We start from the raw sequence: 21796 nt of genomic DNA, 5'->3' as shown, positions 1-21796 counted from the left end.
TTTGAAAACGCGCGTAGCGCCGCTAGCGGAGGAGCTGGCGTTCGACAGTGAGGCGCGTTCAGCAGCCTGCGGCGCCTTTTCGCATGCCAAGCTGTGGCGGCGGAAGCGCGCATGGACGAAACTTTTGCTTTTTGAGCCGACACGTTGAGGGTGACGTTGCATGAGTGCTGGGGCAGACCTAAGAAGGGCATCTAGCTGTTCTCCACTTCTTACATATTGAGTTTGTGTCGTTATTAGGGGTAATTCCTCTAGTTGCGACCGAAAAAGGGGCTGGAGCAATTTTCCGAAAAGCAAGACGGCCACCACCATAATTGCTCTGAGTGGGAAATTTGTTTCGCTCGTCGCTGTAAACGGGACTGCTAGAGCGATGATATTTAGAGGTGAGTGAGATGTTCACTAAGTTTGTGCACGAGCTGTGCCATGTTTCATTAAGACAGCAGGTGTGAAAGTTATGTTTCTAACGAATGAAGAAATAATGCTGTACGGGGAATATCCAATATTGGACCCAAAATGTTGTGTAATAACCGGGCTGTGCGAAGTGCAGATTCGGGCACACAGGTGCTTGGACTTGACAGTACCATGATACAGCACTTATTATACCAAAAAAAATGTGGCATAGAGAAACCAAGTGGAAATTTGGTTTGGGCGGCACAACTCAATGGTAACCGGTTTTGACCATGAAAGGGCTGCCAAGAGAATACCACTCGTCGTGGGAGGTGGAGACTTTACAGGTAGAAAGGGACTAGTGAACTGTACTCCCGATTGAAACAACTTTACGAAAGGTGGTTATAAAGCTGAGAAAACAAAGTTGTCGGCCAACACACGGTTTGGCCGTCAAACGCTTTTGCATTCAGCTGTTGTGTAACAACCTGTTGTGCGAGGTTCTGATTTTCGGCACACAGGTACTTTGACATGACCGTAACTTGACACAACAGTTATTATACCAAAAAGAGGTGGCATAGCCAAACCAAGTGGAAATTTAGTTTGGGCGGCGTAACTAAATGGGAACCAGTTTTAACCGTCAAAGGCTGTCAAGATAATACCACTCATCGTGGCAGGTGCCCACTTTACAGGTAGGAAGGGACCAGTGGACGGTACTTCCAGTTCGAACAAATTTGTGATTGATTGATTGATATTTATTTATTGCGTGCCCAAAAACACCATAATGGTTTTGACATTGGTGCACAGAAGTCAGATTCCTATGAAACATGCAAACATATGGAAACCACAATAGTCATATTAGGACAGTCAGCATAATAAAACAGTCGTAACAAAGTACATAAAATACACATCAGGTGTTAAAGGTAAAATAAAGCATGAAAAAAAAATCGTGCTGGACAAGGAGGTTGCATGATGTCTGAATACGATAGATTGGTGACTCCTTTAATCGCATGTCGGGGTAGAACATGTCGCACTGTCGCGTGAATTTCGTTGGCACACGTAACTTTATGCTGCCCAAAAGGTCAGGTACGTCAATTACACCCTGGATAAGCTTTTGTAGAAAAGCCGCATCTCGGCAATGCCTTCGGTCATCCAAAGTGCTGAGATTCAAAATCTTAAGCAGGGAATGGTGGTCGAAGTAAAGTCTCCTGTGGAAGTATCGATCATAGACTATGCGAACCAAACGCCTTTGCCCCGCTTCAATACGTCCACATTCAGTCTCCGTTAAATGGTTCCACACGACAGAAGCGAGTTCGAGCCTGGGCCTGACCAGAGCACAAAATAAACGTAATATGGCCTCACGTGCTTGGAAGTGCCGAGTCAAACGGGAGATCATACCAAGCATTTTGAACCCGGTACCACAAATAGTAGTTACATGAGAACTGAACGTCAGTTTGCAATCGACTAACACACCGAGGTCCCTGATCATATCAGTTCGAGTAATAATACAGTTTCCCAACGTGTACTTAAAATGTAAGGGATTTCTACGTCTAGTTAGCGAGATGACTTTAGTTTTGTTTATATTCAAAGGCAAACGGTTGGATGAGCACCATTGCAAAATACTCAAAACATCAGACTGTAACGCATCACAATCTTTTTCAGAACAAATACTTGAGAATAACTTAATGTCATCGGCAAATAAAAGCACTTTAGGAAACTTTACACACTTTAAAATATCATTTATAAATACCAGGAACAACAGTGGCCCCAACACTGACCCCTGAGGTACGCCTGAAGTTGGGAAAAACGGATTAGATAAAACAGTATCAACTTGAACAAACTTTTTCCTCGATGACAAGTAACTATAAACCCATTCACAAAGTTTAGGGGCGAAACCATATTGTTTCAATTTATGTACAAGCAAAGCATGGTCAACCTTGTCGAAAGCCTTTGTAAGACCGAAATATACCGAGTCAACCTGCCCTCGGTTTGAAACGACCGGGGCTGCGTAGTGTAGTAAAGTACAAAGGTTAGTTTCGACACCCTTTAATAAAACCATGTTGTTGCAGCGTCAGATACTTAGATAAATGAGAGAAAAGACATTCTTGCATAATGGTTTCAAATACTTTAGCAAAACCACACAGTAGTGACACGGGACGGTAATTTGATACAATACCAGCATCACCAGCTTTATGAATGGGCACAACTATGGCTTCCTTCCACATTGCTGGAAACATACTGGTACGCAAAGATACATTAAAAATATGGTCTAAAATTGGCGCTAGAAGCCCACAGCATCCTTTAATAATAAATGGTAGAATGTCATCAGTGCCCACTGACAATTTCGGCTTGAGCTTTTTTATCGCCTTTTCAACGTCCCGTGTAGCAACACTGAACAGGGAGAGCGAGTCCCCATCACTGGGGTCATTGATTAGATCTGACTTCACTGAATGTATGGGCGGTAAGTAACAGCTGCTAAGAAACGAGGCAAACTCATCAGCGATGTCTTTTGGCGATGTAACATAATGAGTATCACCGTTACTAGAAGAGCGCAGAGATGAATGTTGTGAAAACGAATGCGGTTTGGTGATTACGTGTTTCCAGAAAGATTTGGGATCAGAATATAGACTATATTCAACATGTCTTTCGTGGACATATTTGTTACGAGCAAGCAATATTTTAGCTAAGGAACGAAAGTTGGAAAACTTTTGCTACCATACTTGTTTACACGTTCTCTTGTATAGACCATGAAAACGAGTCTTTTTACGCAGAGCCGTCTTCAATTCCCTCGAAAACCAGCCCGGAAATTTCCTCGGTTTAACGAGCCTTTTAAGCACATACTTTTCAATAGCTTCCTTCATTACCGAAGTCAATTTTTGTGCTGCAAAATCTGAGTCATTCGAATCATATAGCTCAGACCACGCGTATGATTCTACATGCCTGTAAATGCTGAAGTAATCTCCCTTTTCGTAACAGTAAATTAATTTCGATAGTTCTCGCGATAAACATGGCAAGTAAAATTCGGCTTCAAAGGGCGGATGATAAGCATCGACCCTCACCAAGGGGTGTGACAAAGACGCTATCGCGCCGACAGGGAAGTTTGATAAAAGCAAGTCAAGTGTATTGCCAGAAGCATTCGTTAGATTATTGTGCTGTGAAAGACCATAAAAGTTGATAAGTGGCAAAAACCAAGAAGCTTTGCTCTCTGTCAGGTAATCACAACAATCAAGTCTGCCAAGGGCCCAGTCTACGCCTGGAAGGTTAAAATCTCCAAAAATTTGCACTTTGTATTCGCTAAAATTGATTAGACTTGTTAAAGTGTCGAAGTGTGAAATAAAAGTTGAGCATTCAAATTTAGGTGGGAAGTAATAGTTTCCGATGAGGTATTTACTACGATCACGCAATAAAATTTTGAGCCATACGCACTCGTCACAAGTCTCAAGATCTTGTCTACGGCACGATTTTAACTTGCTCGAGACTGCAATTAACACCCCACCGCCGAAACGTTGACCAGTGGCGCTATAATCACGATCGCGGCGAAACACAGTGTAGTCATTCGTAAAATATTGTGAATCATGTATTTCGGCACATAACCAAGTTTCAGTAAGACAGATTATGTCAAAAGAGGAAAGCGATAGGTGGCTCTAAACCCGAGAAAAAAAATTGTGGTCTACAGAACTCGGGGTGTCAGCGTTTCCACATCCAAAAGGAGGCTCATTAAAAAAGAAAGCACACCATGTAAACTTCCATACTCAATCGTCGATTCTCCAGTGATTCCGAGTTTCATTGTAGTTTTCCTTAGATTAATATTTGTAACCTTTCTTCTTTTTTTTTTTTTACCGTTCGAATCTTTTTACATGAAGTGCAGATTGCGTGCCATACTTGTCCGGAAATATCATCGACACGTACGATGGGGACAAAACGTTTTTGGAGGGCATTCCTCCAACAAAATTGGCACCGCATACCCGCGAGTGTGGGATGGCATTTCAGTTCGTCCCATCGGCGGTAACACATGTAGGCGTCACTGGTACAAAAACAAACGCAGAGCGCAAAGTTGCAGTGTAGAATATGTCAGCCGTGCCAACTCAGTGGCAGATATGATCGGGAGACTAAATTTCGCTCGTAGTACGGCACGGGCCCATCGTTGTCGCTGTCCCACGAAACATCGGCGAGGTGAAAAACTGTGAAACTTTTTCCCACGAGATATGACGCATAACTATTGAAGTGCTTCGCAGCAACGGCAGCACTTCATGCTGTGAACCCATCGCAACCGCTCCGCTCCGACTTCAACGCGTACCAACGTACGTGGCGTGGTTTCGGTTTCGTTTTCTCTGGGGTTCTCACTGCCTACGTTTGGTAACGGGCGCGCGGCGGCGCGCCAGTCGCACGCGCGCTTATATTTGCATTGGTAGCAGCAGCGGCGGGCCGGCGTAAATGAAAACAACCTTTTGCGGGCCGGCCAGAATGACTTTCCGGACTGGGGCTTGGAGACCCCTGATTATATCCCGTATATTTATAAGGTCATATCCTCTCAAACGTTTTCAATAAGATCGGAGATGATTTGTTCTTTAATGGCAGCCCGCGCTTTATATTACACGCATGTGTTGTTGAGAATTCAAGCCGTCTTATATGCCTCAACGACAAACTTTTACACACCCATGTTTTGCTCGGATTATTCCGACGCTCGTCGTGTACACTGCTGTCTAAGTTCTCCACACTTGCAATTTGCAAGGCTTCGGTAGAAAACTGTTGTTTATCGCAACTGTCTCCAACCATTAAAACTTGTTTTAAAAAAGAGCTCTTTAATCTGTTAGAGTAAAAAAAAATACGTCCATGCGAACTCGCTGAACAAAAAAGGAAGAAACACTCCAATAAAGCTGGTATGAATTAATTTATTTATTTATTTTATCGGCTCACGAATAGCCGAAGCCTGGGTTATGATGACATGACCAGACCATGTAACCAACAAGAATACAACGGGTTCCACAGACCATTACTAATGCAAACATAACCGGCGTTTTGCTCCACGTTACTGAGAGTTAACGAGCAAGTTATTAGCTGCAATAGCAAACATAGCTGATGCTACCGTCGCCAAACATAGACGAGTGTCGTGCGACGAAAAAAAAGAAAAGTCCCATTAACTGTCCATTCAGACTGTGAAGAAAAAAAAAAAAGAATGGCGGCGATAAGGAAATGGGGTCGAGCATACACTCTCCCGGGCTAATGTAACGATAACACCGCAGCGTAACGCGCTGGCAACGGACAGTATAATGTCTCGCATTGAACTTCCTATCGGGTCGCGGCGGGCGCTGCATGCGTCGGGTTTCTATACCGGCCAGCTCTCTTAGTGTTTTCCCCTTAGTTTCGATTTCCAGCGCCGGATCACCTTACACGCGGAGGAGAGAGAGAAAGAGAGAGAACTGTCGACGGCGCTAAGCCGCCAGCCATTTATTTCGCGTCAAGGACGTAATTTATGCGTTCCACAATGGGTGCTCCCCAGCCCGATAAAGACGGCTCGTGTTCTCTGGCCTCCCTCTTTGTGCCGGAGGAAGACTCGAGGAGTTGAAGCGAACTCGATACCGACTCGTCCTAATTAATGCGGTGACTCTCGCCGAGGCGCCTTCGTTATGCCGTTTGTTATCTCCGAAACACGAACGATCGGTCCTTTTTTCGGGCGCTTTACTGCGTACAATGTTAGATCCTCTTGAATACTTTAGGGCCCCACGCTGTTTTCTTTAATCAACATTTACCCGCAGAAAGAATAAATAATTCTTTTTTTGTCGTTGTTGTTTCTTTGTAGGCTTCTTCGGGAAGGGACACACTAGCCGATGCTAGAAAGTACACGAAAATACTATGAGTGATGATCCCCGTTTCGAGAGCGCATATCCTCTCCCGAATTATCCGAGCGTTGCTTCATTACAAAATGCAATTTCTCTAATTGCTTTTTGTATCAAGGCATTTCTATAACCCAAAAAAGCCAAGAAAAAACACAAACAAGGACGAATGTAGATGGATAATACAGGGCGCCTTCGTTCGTCCTTGTGTGTGTGTGTGTGTGTGTGTGTGTGTGTGTGTGTGTGTGTTTCTTTTAAGCGCTTTTAGGTGATCATGAACCAACTTGTCCAAATTGGCGTTTTAGTGCGTTATTACAACCTAATATTCTTGATTCGTTTTAAATGCATTTACTCAGCCAGTTCAGTAGGGTTACTTTTTATTTGCGAGGTAACGTACGATTTTTTACTCGTCTCCAGCTTGACCTATCTGTTATCCTCGCGGTCAATCTGACAGGTCGATAAGGATTTCGTGTCGCTAAGTTGTGCGCTAATTTGGTAGATATTAATCTTACTCGGTAACTCCACGTGTATCGCTATACTCACGCTCACCAATTACACGATCGACTGTGGCGATTTTACTAACTAAAACCCGTCTTATATTTTAATCATTTTATCTCAAATCAACTCGTCTGTGTTATCGGCTTCCTAATCAGGGGATTTCAATCACTACAAAAAGTGCTGGCGGGTCTTTTGTTCACGAATAACGAGAGGAAGACGCCCAGTATGTCGTCTGTCATTTTCCCTATATTTGTTGAACACGGCATTTTCAACACGGAAGTTAGGTAGTCAGTCTACAGCGTTTTCCTTTTTTTATTTTTTTTATAACAACGCCCTAAAGCAGTTTATATCTGGGAATGCGTTATGGCCCATTAGAGGCTCAGAATACACGCCGTAGCAGTGTATGGGAGCTATATAACCACGTTTTACCGTTGAATAGACCGAGGCGGACGTTATGACCCATCCAAGTCAGGCAATGAGCTGTGAGTATTTGGTGCTCAGCGCGTCGCTGTCGTCCAATCGGAAGGTCGCGTGGAATCTTCTCGGCGCCTGGTTGGTTTGGGTGGCTCGTGTTAGGTCCAAGTAACAGTCTATTGCAGATTGAAAAGAAGTGCAGTCCCAAAGTGCTCCTCGTATGTCGGGACCGTCATAGCGGATGCGAATAGATACGCTTCACAAAAGCGCCGTCAGACCGAAATATGCCCGTGGTGTATGGTTCGCATCCGTCGCCCACTTGAAACGCTTTTCTGCCTAATGCACCCGTGCCGACTGGAAAGAAAAAAAACGCGCTTCTAAAGCAATGCAGATGCTTCGTATTTAATGCACACGTGCTCTCTATCGGGTTACTGCTGCGCGGCTTCTATTCATTTCCAATATTTTGACGACGTGTACTCGCTTGCAGCTTTATAGGAAAGCGATGCGTATGATATGTTCTCGGACGAGTACGTGAAATTCGCTAGCCGCGGGATATTTTTGAGTAGTTCGGAGAGAGGGAGGGCGGGGGAAGCTGAGTCTAACTTCGTGCTTTGCTTCGATATACCCGATATTTGAGTGAAAAGATCGGTGCAGCGTTTTTCTGTTTTGTTTATTAAATACGTAGAAGACGCCCCCCTGCTTCGTGATACGGTATTAAAAACTTTTTTATTCGTTTTTTGTTGAAATTTGTATTATTTTTATCTTGTTCTACCGAACCGCAGTTTAGATAACCAATTTAAACGACTATTCCACTCTTCCACCGATTGCGAACGTATACCAAGATTAAAATACTATATGGGTGTTTGAATCTTACCTCATACGTGGTCTTAGGGTAGAATTTTTAATTTAAAATATATGTTTTCGCAGAATTTTTGAAATGAAAGCCAATGTAAACAGAAAGCTTAGCATATTTTTTGTTTTTGTTTTCAAGTTACTGGCCGGATTGGCCGAGGCGAAAACGGATGTTTCTTCAGCCTGTCAGATATGGCATGATTGACCACTCACTATTTTATCACATATCAAATTATTTCACTGGGAGTATTTGGTAACAATTTCAAATAATTTTTATTGTAATACTGAAATGAAGAAAGAAGTTTCTACTTAAGAATGTTTCTTTTTATTCCCGAACTGTTTTCCTGTAATCATTTTTGGCAAAATTTGGCAATTTTTTACGGGGGAACTATTTCAGATTTTTTAATTAACTTGATATCATAAGAAAGCCTAAACGTATTTCTTTTCATTTATTGTGTATTCAATATTGTTTATAAAAGCAAACATTTGCTACATACATTTGAATAAACTAATGTTTCAAAAATCTTGTGAATTCGCAATAAATTAAAAAAAAAAACATTTCTTCACTTTTTAGTAGTAGTAAGGTATGGAAGTGGTTTATTATAAAATATCATTAGAAAGTGTAGTATATTGTTTGTATTTCTGCAATAAGGCTTGAATCTCATTAAAGGCCCGTACGTTATGAAAACGCCTTTGCCAGGGTGCCATTATGGTCAATGTCGTGGCATGGAAATGATTAGGAACCTAATAATAATATTTACCATCAAATTTAATTATATATAGGGTTGGAATATTACGTGTTGCATAAAAACATTTTTGTATGAGGTTGTTATAATACTACAATATCCAAAAAAAAATCAATACGTAACGTGCTCGACAAATAAAAGGGCATATCAAAAGATAAAATTAACACAACCCTGCAGGAAGCACGGACAGTAGAACACAACTTTAATACGAGATACAGATTTTTTTTGTAAGTCACACTTTACGAAAGTTCCCCGAAACTTACAATTATTAAGTAAGTGTTTGCACTCAGGAGACTGCAGTCGAGACGATCAAGGTATTGAATTTTATTTACATGTAAGTACATTTAGTTACCAAGCTCGATGTTAAGAGCTTATGCTCGACTCGTTACCAGAGAATTGGAGTAATATTACTTCTTCAGTGTATGAAACACAAATCAAAGATGGTTACCTGATGTTTCGTACACACCCAATAAACACAAAAAGCTCGAAAGAAAAATAAAAAAGTATATATTTTCAGCAAACTTTATACACAGTCTTCGAAGAAGTCACCGGTTGGAAGAGACCATGGCAGACTTATTTGCTTTAAGTTTTCAATAAATAGTGTTAAAATTGCCGTGCACGAAATAAAGCAGGTGAATATCTTTAATATCTTTAACAAGTGAATTAATTGAAAAGCCTGATAGATCGTGGAAGAATTACAGAATTGTACACCTTTGTAGAAATGTATTTGAAGCACAAACTGTGATTCCATCATCACAAAACGTTTTTTACTGTCTGCGTTCAAGTTTACAGGGTTCTATCTAAGTTAATGCTCAAGTGCGTTTTTAATAGACCACACATGGGACAGAGCGCAAGCGGTACACAGCACGGGACTCGCGCTTCTCTCTAACACCAGAGGGTGAGTAAGGAAACAGTAAAAAACCAAAAAATATTGAGACCAGATTATTAGATGGAAGCACTTTTTTTAGATACTAGTTCACTGCGAGTTTGAGTTAACGTTCGCACAGGTCAGATTTCAGGCAATTCACTGTCCAAGACTTAACGCATCCGTCTCACTGCCGAGAGCCCACTCCTAGAGTGGCGAAGTGAATTCATTGTTTACACATGCTTGTCTTTCCACTTTATGGTCCTAGCATTTGTCCTGTTACTCTGGACTTTTATAAACTCGCTCTCTTATCACGGTATTGTCCTCTCTGTCCTTCGCTCCACACGTGAGAGGACTGAATGCCTTTTGACGCCCTAAGCTTCTCCCAGCCATTCTCCGACAACCGAAAAAGGGTTAGCTCATCTTGGGCACTATTCCCTTGAATTTATGGTTGAGTTTCTCAACAAGCACTATCCCAATATTGTATGGCTCAGTCTGTCAACAAAGGTGCACGCGTTGGCTATACAGTTCAACTTCGTTGTTTTCAAATTATGCATTGAAGCGTGATGCCTGAGAACACCGCCTACTCCTTCGCAAGCGCTTTTCTCGTGCCCTGACGCTGAGTAGATCTACTTGGTGACATTTATCTTGTTCTCCAATTCTTATAACTGTAACCGATACCAGACGTGCCTTGGAGCTCCGTCAGAAATATAAATAACATTAGAAAACACGTACAGAAGCTCCTTAAGTCGTTCTTCGATCAATAAGAGTGCAAAGAACGCGTGTGCAGAGTCGTGGCAAGTGTCATAACTCAGCTTTTCCTCAGCGTTCCCATTGTAGTCGTAGCTACGCAAGTAAAGATCGTCAGAGTCTTGTTCTTTCAGTCGTAACCTTGCACGCACATTAGATAACAACACTCCACTTTTCGGCAAAACCGAAGTCTAACGTCACGGCACGTGTCTGAACATTTTCTTTTTTGCTGCATATGGAATTTCCATAAGCCCGTCTGATGAAAGAGTGTGGTATGTATTTTGTCGTCCACTTCTTGGAACTCGTTAATTAAAGCTGTTGCGTCCAAAAGGTTTTTATGAACTCTCCACCAGGCTCCCACAATGCCAACTGTAGCTCATCTTCAGGTTCAATGCCTACTTTTTCAAAAGAGACATTTTCCCTTCGAACAGGATTCACCTGCCAACTAACAGCAAGCAAATTCCTAAAAATATTTCACAAAAAAAATTTCTGGACATTTTTAGATGTTGTGGACCGGTTTTGCGATAACCCGTGTTTGCCGTTTCCCAAAGAGCCCTTTGAAGCCCGCTGAATACACTGAGGACAGACGGGCGCAGTTTTGACACCGTGATCCACTAGGTGGCCGTCTAACTTTTACCATATGTAACTCAGACCCGGAAATAAAAGACTAAGGGGAAGTGGTGTCTACTTCCAAGGAAATGCGCCACGAACTATGCAGAAAGTTTAGGTGTAGCCCAGGCAAACTTACAACTACCTGCAATTTTTACTCCGCATTATGCACAATTCTCCTAAGTTATACGCTACATGTTAAATTGAGTATTAATATTATGTAATCAATCATGTCCATGCCACAATGTTAGCCATAACAGCACCCATTCGAAGGCGCATTCGCAACGCATGTTTTACTAGATTCAAACATTTATTGCGGACGTAGAAACAATATACTACAGTTTCTTTTTTTTTATTTTTGAGTAAACCGCTATTATACCCCACTATTACTAAAAATTAAAGAAATTGAAGATGGTGTTTTTGAAAAAATTTATCCCGAATTCGCGAGATTTTTTTAAACTTTGGTTAATTGAAATGCATGTAGCAAATGTTTTATTTTACATACAGTATTGGATTTCTAAGGAATGCAAATGACGAAATGTAGACTTTTTATTATTATATAAATTTGGTTAAAATATTCAAAATACGTAACGAGTAGATTATTGCTCCGCCAAGAGTGACGAAAAAGAGAAGTTCGATATATTTTTTAAATATTTCAAAGTATAATATTTTTTTCTAAATTTCGAATGAAAACTATTTTGAAATTTTCACCAAAGAGTCGTGGTGCAATCATTTCACAAGTGACAAAATAGCGAGTGGTCAAACATGCCATCTCCGACAAGCTGCAGAAACGTCAGTTTTCGCCCCGGCCGCTTCAATCGGTATAACTTGAAAACCAAAAATCCGTCAAGCTTGACGTTTACGCTGTCTTTCATTTCAAGAATGCTGCCAACACATTTCTTTTTAGATACAAAATAAAATTTCGGTTTCAAAACCGTGCCTGAGTTGAGATGAAAACACCATATATATGCTGATTCGCGTCCCTTTACGTATATATTTCACATGTAGTGGAAACAGCAATAGTACATTTGTTTTTGCTGTCTCCACTGCACAAAAAAAAAAAAAAGGCGAGTTTTTGCCGGTTATTTTAATGGGGGCCACTAGTGGTGTACGTGGGCCGGGGGGGGGGGGGGGTGAAAGATATTTAGGTAGAGGGGTTGGTATGTATAGTGCAGTACAACAAAACAAATAAAAATAAGAGAATAACCAGTAGCGCTTGATTCTTTCCTGTGTTTAGAATCGGAACCAGTCGTTTCTGATGTCCCCTGTAGCATGTCCTATTTCTAGGTCCTTTACTGTAAAAAAAAAAAAAAAAAAGACGCAGAGTTTTGAAGAAAATTTGTTGAAGGTTCGCTCTTCGGATTAAACTGCGAAGACGTACGGATACACCGCTAGTGCTTAACTAAAGATGGCCAGTTGCAGCCGTCATCTGACACTGAGTATGTTGTTAGCGGCAAACGGAAGTGTCCAAGACGCACGAGAAGCAGGTCTAACGCTCACGGTCTCTTATCAGCGGAGAAAACAAAAGCGGAAGAAAGTCTTGTTTGGCGTGCTAGGTGATCTAAATACAAAGAGTTCTTTTTTTTTTTTAATTAAATTAAACATTTAAGACTCTTTGGGGGATAAATTTTTGTTGAGTGCATGTCGTGTAGGTTGAGTCACACCAGCACTCCGGAGAATATTGATAATCCAGCCGGACGTCTCCGAGTTGCCGATCACTTTTTGTTTGGAATAGGATAAGTGTTTCTACCGAACACCCGGAAACGACAATCGATGTTCTTTCGTCGTCTGGCTAACCCTGTGGTTCGTTGCACTCTTATTTTACTAACCATTGTGAGGTGTCCGGGTATAGTCCAGCTGACAGTGTCACCCCGTGCCCGCAGATCCACCAGAGATCAAGTACGAGGGCAACCCCCGAGAGGAAGTGGAAGAGGGTGCGTCGCTGACGCTGAGCTGCGTGTCGGACGCCAATCCGCCGGCCAACATCGTCTGGCGCAAGTCTGGTCAGTCGAGCATCTACGACATCAGCCACAGCATCCACTTCTCCAGCATCCAGCGCACGGACTCCGGGGTCTACAGCTGCTCCGCCAAGAACGACTTCGGAGACAGCCCCGAGATACAGGTCACTGTCAACGTCAAATGTGAGTGCTGATGGTGATTATGCGATTCGTTTCATATAGAGGTGGGAAGGGAACTAATCTTGGTCTTCGTTTTGCAAAATCTAAAAACAAAGAAAAAAAATTATAATACTAAAATCAAAACGACAGAGTTTAGTGTTGTTATGGGTCACTCGATGCCTACGAGAATCCCGTTTTATCGTTCAAATCATTTAATCTCTTTTCATCTGCAATTCTGTCCGACATTCAACGAAGAATAAAAATGGGCCATCGAGTGAATTTAAATGAACGTTGTGTCGGCCGTGAAGACACCTCCTTATACGTTGGAGGACGGAGGATTGTTTCAAAACGGACAAAAACTGTTTTCACAATGTTTCAGCAAAGAGAGTGCACGGGGTGTATATATAGTCCAGGCCTAGTCCAGTTAAACACTAACCGCTGTTTTTTGCTCTTATTGAAACGTTAATCTACGCAGGACCGAGTCCTCGGTCGGTGCCTGAATTGATCTGAGCCCCAGAGATTAAAATAATACTACAATGTTTCAGACCTAAGACCTATCCGATTCGAAAGTTACAAGCAAGTCTCCCTATTTGTACCCAATTACACAGTAGAGGCCAGTGAAGCCCGCGAATACGTGAAGCTAAATAGCTCGTGCTGCCGGAAACAAGCTTCCTTTTCTTAAAAATATACTAAACACTTTGTTTGCTGTTGTTTAGACGTATAACGTTGGTGTTTTCTTGGTCGTTTTTCCCAGTCGCTAGAGGCACTTGTGGGGTGCTGCCGGCACGTAAAGCTGGGCACAAAAACTAAAAGCATGAAAGAAAAAACGTGGAAAAAAGAAGGAGAAAGGAAACGGGCGACGTTTCGCAACACGCCCTTTGTCAGACTATTGGAAAACTGAGAGAAAACAGAGAGAAGAACGCGAGGGCTGTCAAAAAATGACGCCGACGATAAAAAAAAAAGAATAACAAAACAAAACGAGGAGGGACAGCAGCTAACGAAAACCAGATAAAGAGAGAAGTATACCGGTCCGGTGATGGTCAAAAACTACTTCGAAAGGGGAAGGTCGGGCGGAACGAAGGGAAGTGGGAGGAGGGTCGACTGGAGTGGAAAAAGGAAAACCAAGGAAAAGACCGCGATGGCTGTTGGAACATGACACCAGAAAACAAAACAAAAAACAGAAAAACAAAATGAAAAGGGCGCGAAAGCGAAATGGCAACCAGACGTGGAGACAACGGACGGAAAGAGAAAGATACCGTGAGGGAACGAGGAAGTCGGTGGAATAAGGAAAATGTTGGAGTGGTTCGGCTTCACAGGAAAGAACGGAAGCATTAGTAGAGCCTATTGTTTAAGCCGTCAGGGAATTCAATGCAAAGACTATAAAGATCAACGTTGTTTTTTTTTTTTTTTTCTTCTCTTTTGGGGGGGGAGAGAGCAGGGAGAGCTAGACTCAATGACGGAGACGCGCATATTGAGTTAATTGTGTCCAGTTTTCGAGAAGTGGTTGTAAACGGGCTTGGAAAGATTAGGATCTAGTTTGTTAGTGAACTTTAGGGTTACGAGGCGGCAGTTATTCAGAAACGTCCATGCAGCTTGCGATCGGTTTCACCAATATAAGAAGTGGCGGGGCATGCGGTGCAGAAAATTGGGTAAGCGCTGTTACCAGCTTTGCAGATGTGGAGGAGTAGGGCTATCGGCAAGCATGTCGCTCCTTTTCCCCTTAACTTCATGCACAACATTCCTGACAGGCATACCTGCAGATCTGTTAAAATCGCTTACTTAATGTTCTGCGGCGCATGTCTAACAATTTTCATATTGGCGATGCTGACCGCAAACGCCATGGACGTTCCCAAGAGCACCGCCGCCTCGTAACCCTAAAGCTCACTAACCGTTTAGATCATAACCTCTCCACACGCTTCCGACCACTTCTCCGAAAATGGGCACAATCAACTCAATTTGCGCGTGCGTGTCACTAAGTGCGGCTTCCTCTGCTCTCGCTTTCGCACGAAGGAAGAAATGCGCTTGATATTTCATCTCCGCACTGAACTCATTAACGACTTGGACAAAATACTCACTTTCGGCTACTACTTCCACTGTCGTCTGAAGTGGGCCCCCTCTCTCATTTTCCTTCGCTGCCTCGAACTTTTCCGTACGTAGCAGTTTTGACCCTCACCGCATCCTTCTGTCCCCATCTTGTTTTCGTTTGCCGATGTGCCCTTCTCGTTTTGTGCTGCTTTTTTCTTCACCTTCTGGCGTCACTCTCCGACAGCCTTCGTGTCCTGCTTCTTGGTTTTTCTTAGCTTTCACATAGTCTGACGAAGGGCGTGTATCCTTAACGGCGCTATTTTCTTTCCCCCTCTCTTCGCACGCTTTACATCTCACGCTTTTTGTTTTAGAGCCACACTCGAGTGAAATCCGATAATTTATTATGGCAATGCAAAAGCACACTGATCATAATTTTGGGCTGATGTCCGCTAGATCGACCCCTCAAAAACCCGAAGAACGTCTCTTATCTTACCAAGGCTGCTGCTGCGGAGAAAAAACAAGGAGAATCAAACACTCTATGCAAACAGTTTCGTAACAAGTCCTGGAACGTTCGAACTCTTCCATCATTGGCAAGGATGTCCGAGAGAACTTTAAACAGTGATGGATCGGGGAACGCGTAGGAGCGTATGGAGATATTTAAATCGCCGAGCTGCTCCCTCCTACGCTTCAACCATATCGATTAAATTTTATTTTTCGACGTGTCTCAAATCAGAACAAGGGCCTTTGGCATGGAAGTATAGATTATATTCGTGCGCTGCTGCTGGAAAGCGTCTCAGACTGATGTGTTTATCGCGTCTAAGGAAGTGCCTTCTCGATTGCCGCCTGATCTTGTCGTAAAAGTGTCATGCTTCGGCCGGCCGCGACCCTGAGGGTGTCAAAGCAGCGGTGGTGAATGCGGCAGGCGCCTGTCCTGGTGCAGGTCGCTCTTCAGCCTGACAGTTCACGGAAGCTTCGGCAGTCAAGAGTTGGACGCCGCGACGACAGCGAAACTCGCGTTCGCTCGTACTTTTTAGAGCGCAGCTCTTAGGGGCCCGTTCCCGGCTTGAGCGGCGTCGCCGTCGGCGTCGGCGTCGGCGTAACCAAGGTCATCCCAAGGTCACGTGACCCCCAAGGTCACGTGACCCCTCCCAAGGTCATCTCAAGGTCACGTGACCCCCTGAAGGTCACGTGACCCCTCGAGGTCACGTGACCCCTTCCAAGGTCATCTCAAGGTCACGTGACCCCAAGATGACCCCACGTGACCCTTTGAAGGTCACGTGACCCCCAAGTCACGTGACCCCTCTGAGGTCACGTGACCCCCGAGGTCACGTGGTCGCCTCCCCAAGGTCACGTGACCCCCGAGGTCACGTGGTCGCCTCCCCAAGGTCACGTGACCCCTTCCAAGGTCATCTCAAGGTCACGTGACCCCACGTGACCCCCAGGTCACGTGACCCCTCTGAGGTCACGTGACCCCTCTGAGGTCACGTGACCCCCCGAGGTCACGTGACCCCTCCAGGTCACGTGACCCCCAAGGTCACGTGGGGGTCACCTTTGGGGTCACGTGGCCTTGAGGTCACCCCCAAGTCACGCCTCCCCGAGGTCACGTGACCCCCTCCCCGAAGTCACGTGACACCCCCCCCCCCCGGAACATATTAAAGAATGAGGGGAGGAGGAGGAGAAGGGGGAGGGGTCTACCCTCCCCTCAGTACCCTTCACTCCTCCTCCTCAAGAGCTGCGCTCCAATTCGGCGTTACAGGGATTTGTGAACGGCTTTCACTTTTTTTCTTCTAATGCTTCTACGCTCAACCGATAGGATCGTGACATTAAAAAGCAGGACATCACCACTTTTGTGGTGTCACCCGTTGCCACTTGAGGACTACTCTCTATGTATGGGCAGCGTAGGACGCTCAACAGACCAGTCGGAGGAGCGTTCCGGGCTCAGTGGTTAGGAGGAGGTGACACGCATGTTTTCTGTCTGTGTTAGTCAACGGAAATAACATGCAGGGAACGCAGGAAGCGCTAAGACTCCTTTCGTCTGCCGTACTCCGCGCCTGGCTGATTAGCGAACCTGCTTAGGACGCAGCGCGACACATCTAATAAAAAAAGAATTTATCACCGATGTTTGTTTGTTTTTTTGTTTTTTTTCAGTTTCACTTTTTCTTATAAGACGCAAACTGTGTCGTCAAAACACATACTTTCTCAGAAGGTCCTGAGCGTATGGTGCACAACGATGCACGCGTGTTTTAATCAGTCGATTAAACGGAAAAAAACGATTGATAAAAACTAAAAATTATGGGATAGCGCAAAAAAAAAAATACCGCATCTCCACGTGGTGATTGATGTTGATTGGGGCGAAGCTCTGGTGGTGCTGATGATACTGATTTTATTGTTCACAGGTAGTGCCGATGGCGCTGATTTGTTTCATTCCTCATAGGTAGTGCTGAGTTCCGGGTTGCGTTTCGACTTCATTATTCCTGCTTTATGGTCGGTGAAATGCCGAGCCAGTGGTTCTTCTAGCGGATCAGCTTGGATCCGCTAGAAGCCGTGGGGACGCATCTCCACCGCTTAAGACAACGGTCCATGTCAGAAAGAGCATATCTGGTATGGAACGTGGTTATATACGCATTTGAGCATTTAACCGCAGCGCCCTCTCGTCTATAAACGTTGAGCCAATGCATGCAAGTTTTAACACGATTATATACGCATTTGACCGCAGCGCCCTCTCCTGTATAGACTTCGAGCGGCTGGCTACATGCAACGTTTCATCCATGACAGAAACCCCAGCTCTTTAGTTAGTACCACATCTCAGAGCCTCCTACTCGTCCCGCAGTAGTGGCCGATGATATTGAACATTTTTTTATTGAATTGAAATTATAATGGCTTAGACATATATAGAAACCGAATCGGGGTTCGAATTATTGGTGACAATATCCACAAGTGCGAGGTCAGTCTCCAAAATGCTTATGCAAATCAAATTCGAAACGAAACCAACAGGAAAGATACTTGAAAATAATGCAAAAATACACAAATGCGACAGTGCTGCAACAGGGGCATAAAAAGCTGTAAAAAGATGACTTCATAGACAATTAAAATTTCCAACCTCGGCTGATATCTGAAGCTCAATTTTTTCTTTCAATATTTTGACATGTTTACGCTATTGTGTTCTGCCCACACCGCAGCCGGCGCTACACGGCGCTCCAAAAAGGATTGTCTTTCAGCCCGCAGTGTAAGCGATAAAAAAACTAACAACGCGACGCTATTTTTTAGTGCGTGCGTGTCAGCGAGCGCTGGGCCGCTTGTGCGAGCGTTGAGGCTTTCAGAGAGCTTCCGTCGGCTCCGCAGTCTCGCAAAAGTAATTGTAATTGTACCTGAAATTCGTAATTACTCACCCTTGAAAATTAATTAAATTACAATTTATTTTAGCCGGAAGTAATTAATTAGAATTAAAAATTACGAAGAAAGTAATTAAATTACAGTGATTCAAGCACAGTGATTGAATTACTACCCAAGAATGTGTGGCTTTCGAGTCTCGTAGGAGGCAGCATGTATCAGCATGTCAAGTTCGGCGGATGTCATTAAATAGGCTGAGTGTCGCTTAACACCAACCTCAGACTGCGGTGCTGGGTGTTCGTGGGTTTCCATACAAAATTATTGTTACGCTGCCTTGCGTGTCAGCTTGGACGTAGTCATGATAGTGCGGAAATCAGGACAGAGTGGCGTATACGAATACTTTTATCGCTGCTTACTCAGTATTTGCTCCGCTTAATCATCTTGCTCCAGATTGATTGATCCTGCCCCAAAGAATGGTTTTATTCTACTTGCTTACCGGATAGCTTTATACTCAAAACGCTACCGTTACATCCATTGTATGGCGGATTTATGTACAGTCAGCACGAAGTGAAACCCGAACGCCGGAACGCGTGACCGTTGATACAGGCTGCTCCACCTGGAGGGCCCCTGAGAACTAATGAAAATGCGCCGGGGCGCGAGGGTGCGGGTCCTACTAAGACGACCTGGACCCTCGCGCGGCGCGTCTAGGAGTTCCGCGCTTCGCCGGTGGCGCGCTGTAAGCGCCGTCACATCCGATACAAAAAGCGCTGTCACTCGCTTTGTGTATCGGATTCCCAGCGATATCGCTTCAGCGCTGTTATTCATTATCGCTTTGTGTATCGCAAGGGCGAAATCAAAGTATTTCGTGCACAGAAGACCCGCAGTGCTTGATGACGTGTTACCGCAACCACGCTGGGGCTCTGGTGAACAACGTGCCATGTGCGGTTTCTGAGAAACAGTGAAACGTCATAAACGCGAAATAAAATTTGTTTATTCGCACGACCATACTCTTTATGAAAAAAAAATATGCTGCAACAGACCGACGCGGATGCCTCGGTTTTTATGAGCTATGTTCATGGTTTTGTGCGAGGTTATCAGTCGAATCTTAAAAAGCGAAGAATCGATTGCTGACGCTCTCTTTGGTAACCACCGATATGCCAGGCGTATCAATTCCGGAGCGGAATAAATTCATCACCCTGTTTGAGCAGGGCCTATCGCAAAGAGCTATAGTCAGGTTAAGCGGCCACCCGGTGTCGACCGGGCGACAGTGCGGCGACAGACAAGCACCCCGAGTGACGGCGCCTACAGCGCGCCACCGGCGAAACGCGGAAGTCCCAGACGCCCCGCGCGAGGGTTGAGAACATCTTAGTGGGACCCGCACACTCGCACCCAGGTGCATTTTCATTAGTTCTCAGGGGCCCTCCAGGTGGAGCAGCCTGTATCGATGGCCACGCGCTCCGGCGTTTGGGTTTCATTCCGTGCTGATTGTACACATCGATGCCGGCGGCGACTTTGTGCACACTCTATAGATGAAAAAGAAATGAAGAGACTAAACACAGGTGACAAACCACAATCGAAGAGTTCTAATTCCCAAAGATCGCTTTGCTTGGAGTGGCTTCTTCGCCGCGTAGGCGCTCTGTAGAATTCAGACGTTGCGTGTTGGAAAGAAATTCCCGTTTTCGCGCCAGCCATGCCGCGTGGAGTGTACAGGATCCTTACCCCTGGGTCTTGTTTCTCCCACCCGCAGTCCGGCCGAAGATCATTCGCGTGGAGCCCCCGTCAACGGCCACTTTCAACGTCGGCGAAGTCATGGCTCTCAACTGCGTGGCTGAAGGAAATCCTGTCCCAAAGTGAGTGGTTCTCAGTTTATGGCTGGAAAAAATGCTGACCTCCCTAGCAAAAGCGAAAACGTTGGGGCCTGGCCGAGTTCCGGGCACCCTAGAGTCACTCCGCAGCGAAAGAGACAGTGGCGGTAACTTTCTGGTGTAGTACTGCGCATGATGTTTCACGTGCTTACCTTATGATAAGTCACTGCTCTCAGCGCGCAAGTTAAAAATGTCTTATGATACCTTCAGTCTCATCATTTGCCTAGCTGCCTTTGTAGATTGCGGCAATTGGCTCTACCAAGTGGATCGCGAGGAAGCAGCGCAGTGAAAATTCTTCAGCGTGCAAAGTGTGCAAGAGATACAGCCTTTACGAACGGATGAACTCGTTCTAAGAGCTGCTATTTTATTTCGTATGTATTTAATTATTCGACATAATTGTTAAAACGTCACTGACGCTCGTGTAGGTCTAACACTTGCAGTTGACCCGATACTGAGGTGCGCTTATCAGAAGAAAAAGGAAAATAAGCTTAACTTGCGCTGGAGGCCGTAGAGAATGACAAAAAGAACGTCTCAATAAAACTGGTCAATAAGGGCTTACAAGTAACGTGGTTATTGATATTTTGTGAGGTTTGTTCTGTAACGAAGTACAGACGTCGTTTATCTGAAAGGGCAAAAACTAGCTAATTTTTTATTACTTAATTACTGAGTTTCGACATAATATTTTGGTCATTTGTATAGAAACAAAATCTGTCCAATACATCCTTTGTCTACACATCCCCTATTGATGTCTTATGATTAAGAAGCGCTAGATGAACTGTAACCTAAGCTATTGTAAGAAGCTAGATAGCACGTTCGCGTTCAATTGTAAGCGCATCAACCCCATTCCACCGTTCCCAATATACACCAATCACACTCCCGGAGACAAAAAAAAAAAAAATCCACTAAGCTTTGTATGGTTGACCTGTCGGCTTTTTGTTCCAGAACATCTGCCATTTTAGCTGCCGTGACTTGAAACGTTATTACAAAGATAATGCAGTCCTGGGACTCGGCAATGAGTAACTTGCTTAGCTACTGTCTGAGCGAGCGGAGGGTACCTGTGCTCTGTTATTTTTTAATAGTATGTGTACACGTTAAGGGGTATACTGATGTCTTAACCCAACGCGACTCCGTCCGCTTCAATCCGCTTAGCGGAGGAGTCATGCTGTGTCAGGACACCCCTTCAAGGAATTCTCCTCTCCTATCTCATACAGGATATGTTTAACAAAAAACTGGGAGCCATTCCGCTCTGTCAAGGTAGATGACAAGCGAAGCTGTTTAGCACACGGCACAGACGAGACATAAATTTTTAAACGAAGGTACGAACACATTTACTGTCTTGATCGGTGGTCATCGTGACGAAAGGTACGCATGCACACGTGCCGCCCGCCGCCGCCGCCGCTGACATTCTCGTTGCGGTTCCCGCCGTTGCTCCTCGTAGGCGCGTTGCTCTTCGGGAGTCCGGACTATACACGGCCTCCCCATTACAACGAGAGGAGAGAATTGAAATTAA

General features: G+C 44.4%; 1 protein-coding gene across 2 annotated transcripts in view; it reads left to right on the top strand.

The window, feature by feature from the left end:
* LOC8035533 (kin of IRRE-like protein 1) overlaps positions 1–21796 on the top strand; it is a 522359-nt gene that overhangs the window by 439017 nt on the left and 61546 nt on the right. For both annotated transcript variants that reach the window (XM_029974488.4, XM_040504440.2), the window contains exons 4-5: positions 12833–13090; positions 20169–20271. In XM_029974488.4, coding sequence (XP_029830348.3) covers positions 12833–13090; positions 20169–20271 — 361 coding nt within the window. The remainder of the gene's footprint in view (positions 1–12832; positions 13091–20168; positions 20272–21796) is intronic.

This window comes from Ixodes scapularis, unplaced genomic scaffold (assembly GCF_016920785.2).
Source record: "Ixodes scapularis isolate PalLabHiFi unplaced genomic scaffold, ASM1692078v2 PGA_scaffold0__279_contigs__length_252992795, whole genome shotgun sequence".
Lineage (NCBI taxonomy): Eukaryota > Metazoa > Arthropoda > Arachnida > Ixodida > Ixodidae > Ixodes > Ixodes scapularis.
This window is presented reverse-complemented; position numbering and strand designations above follow the sequence as displayed.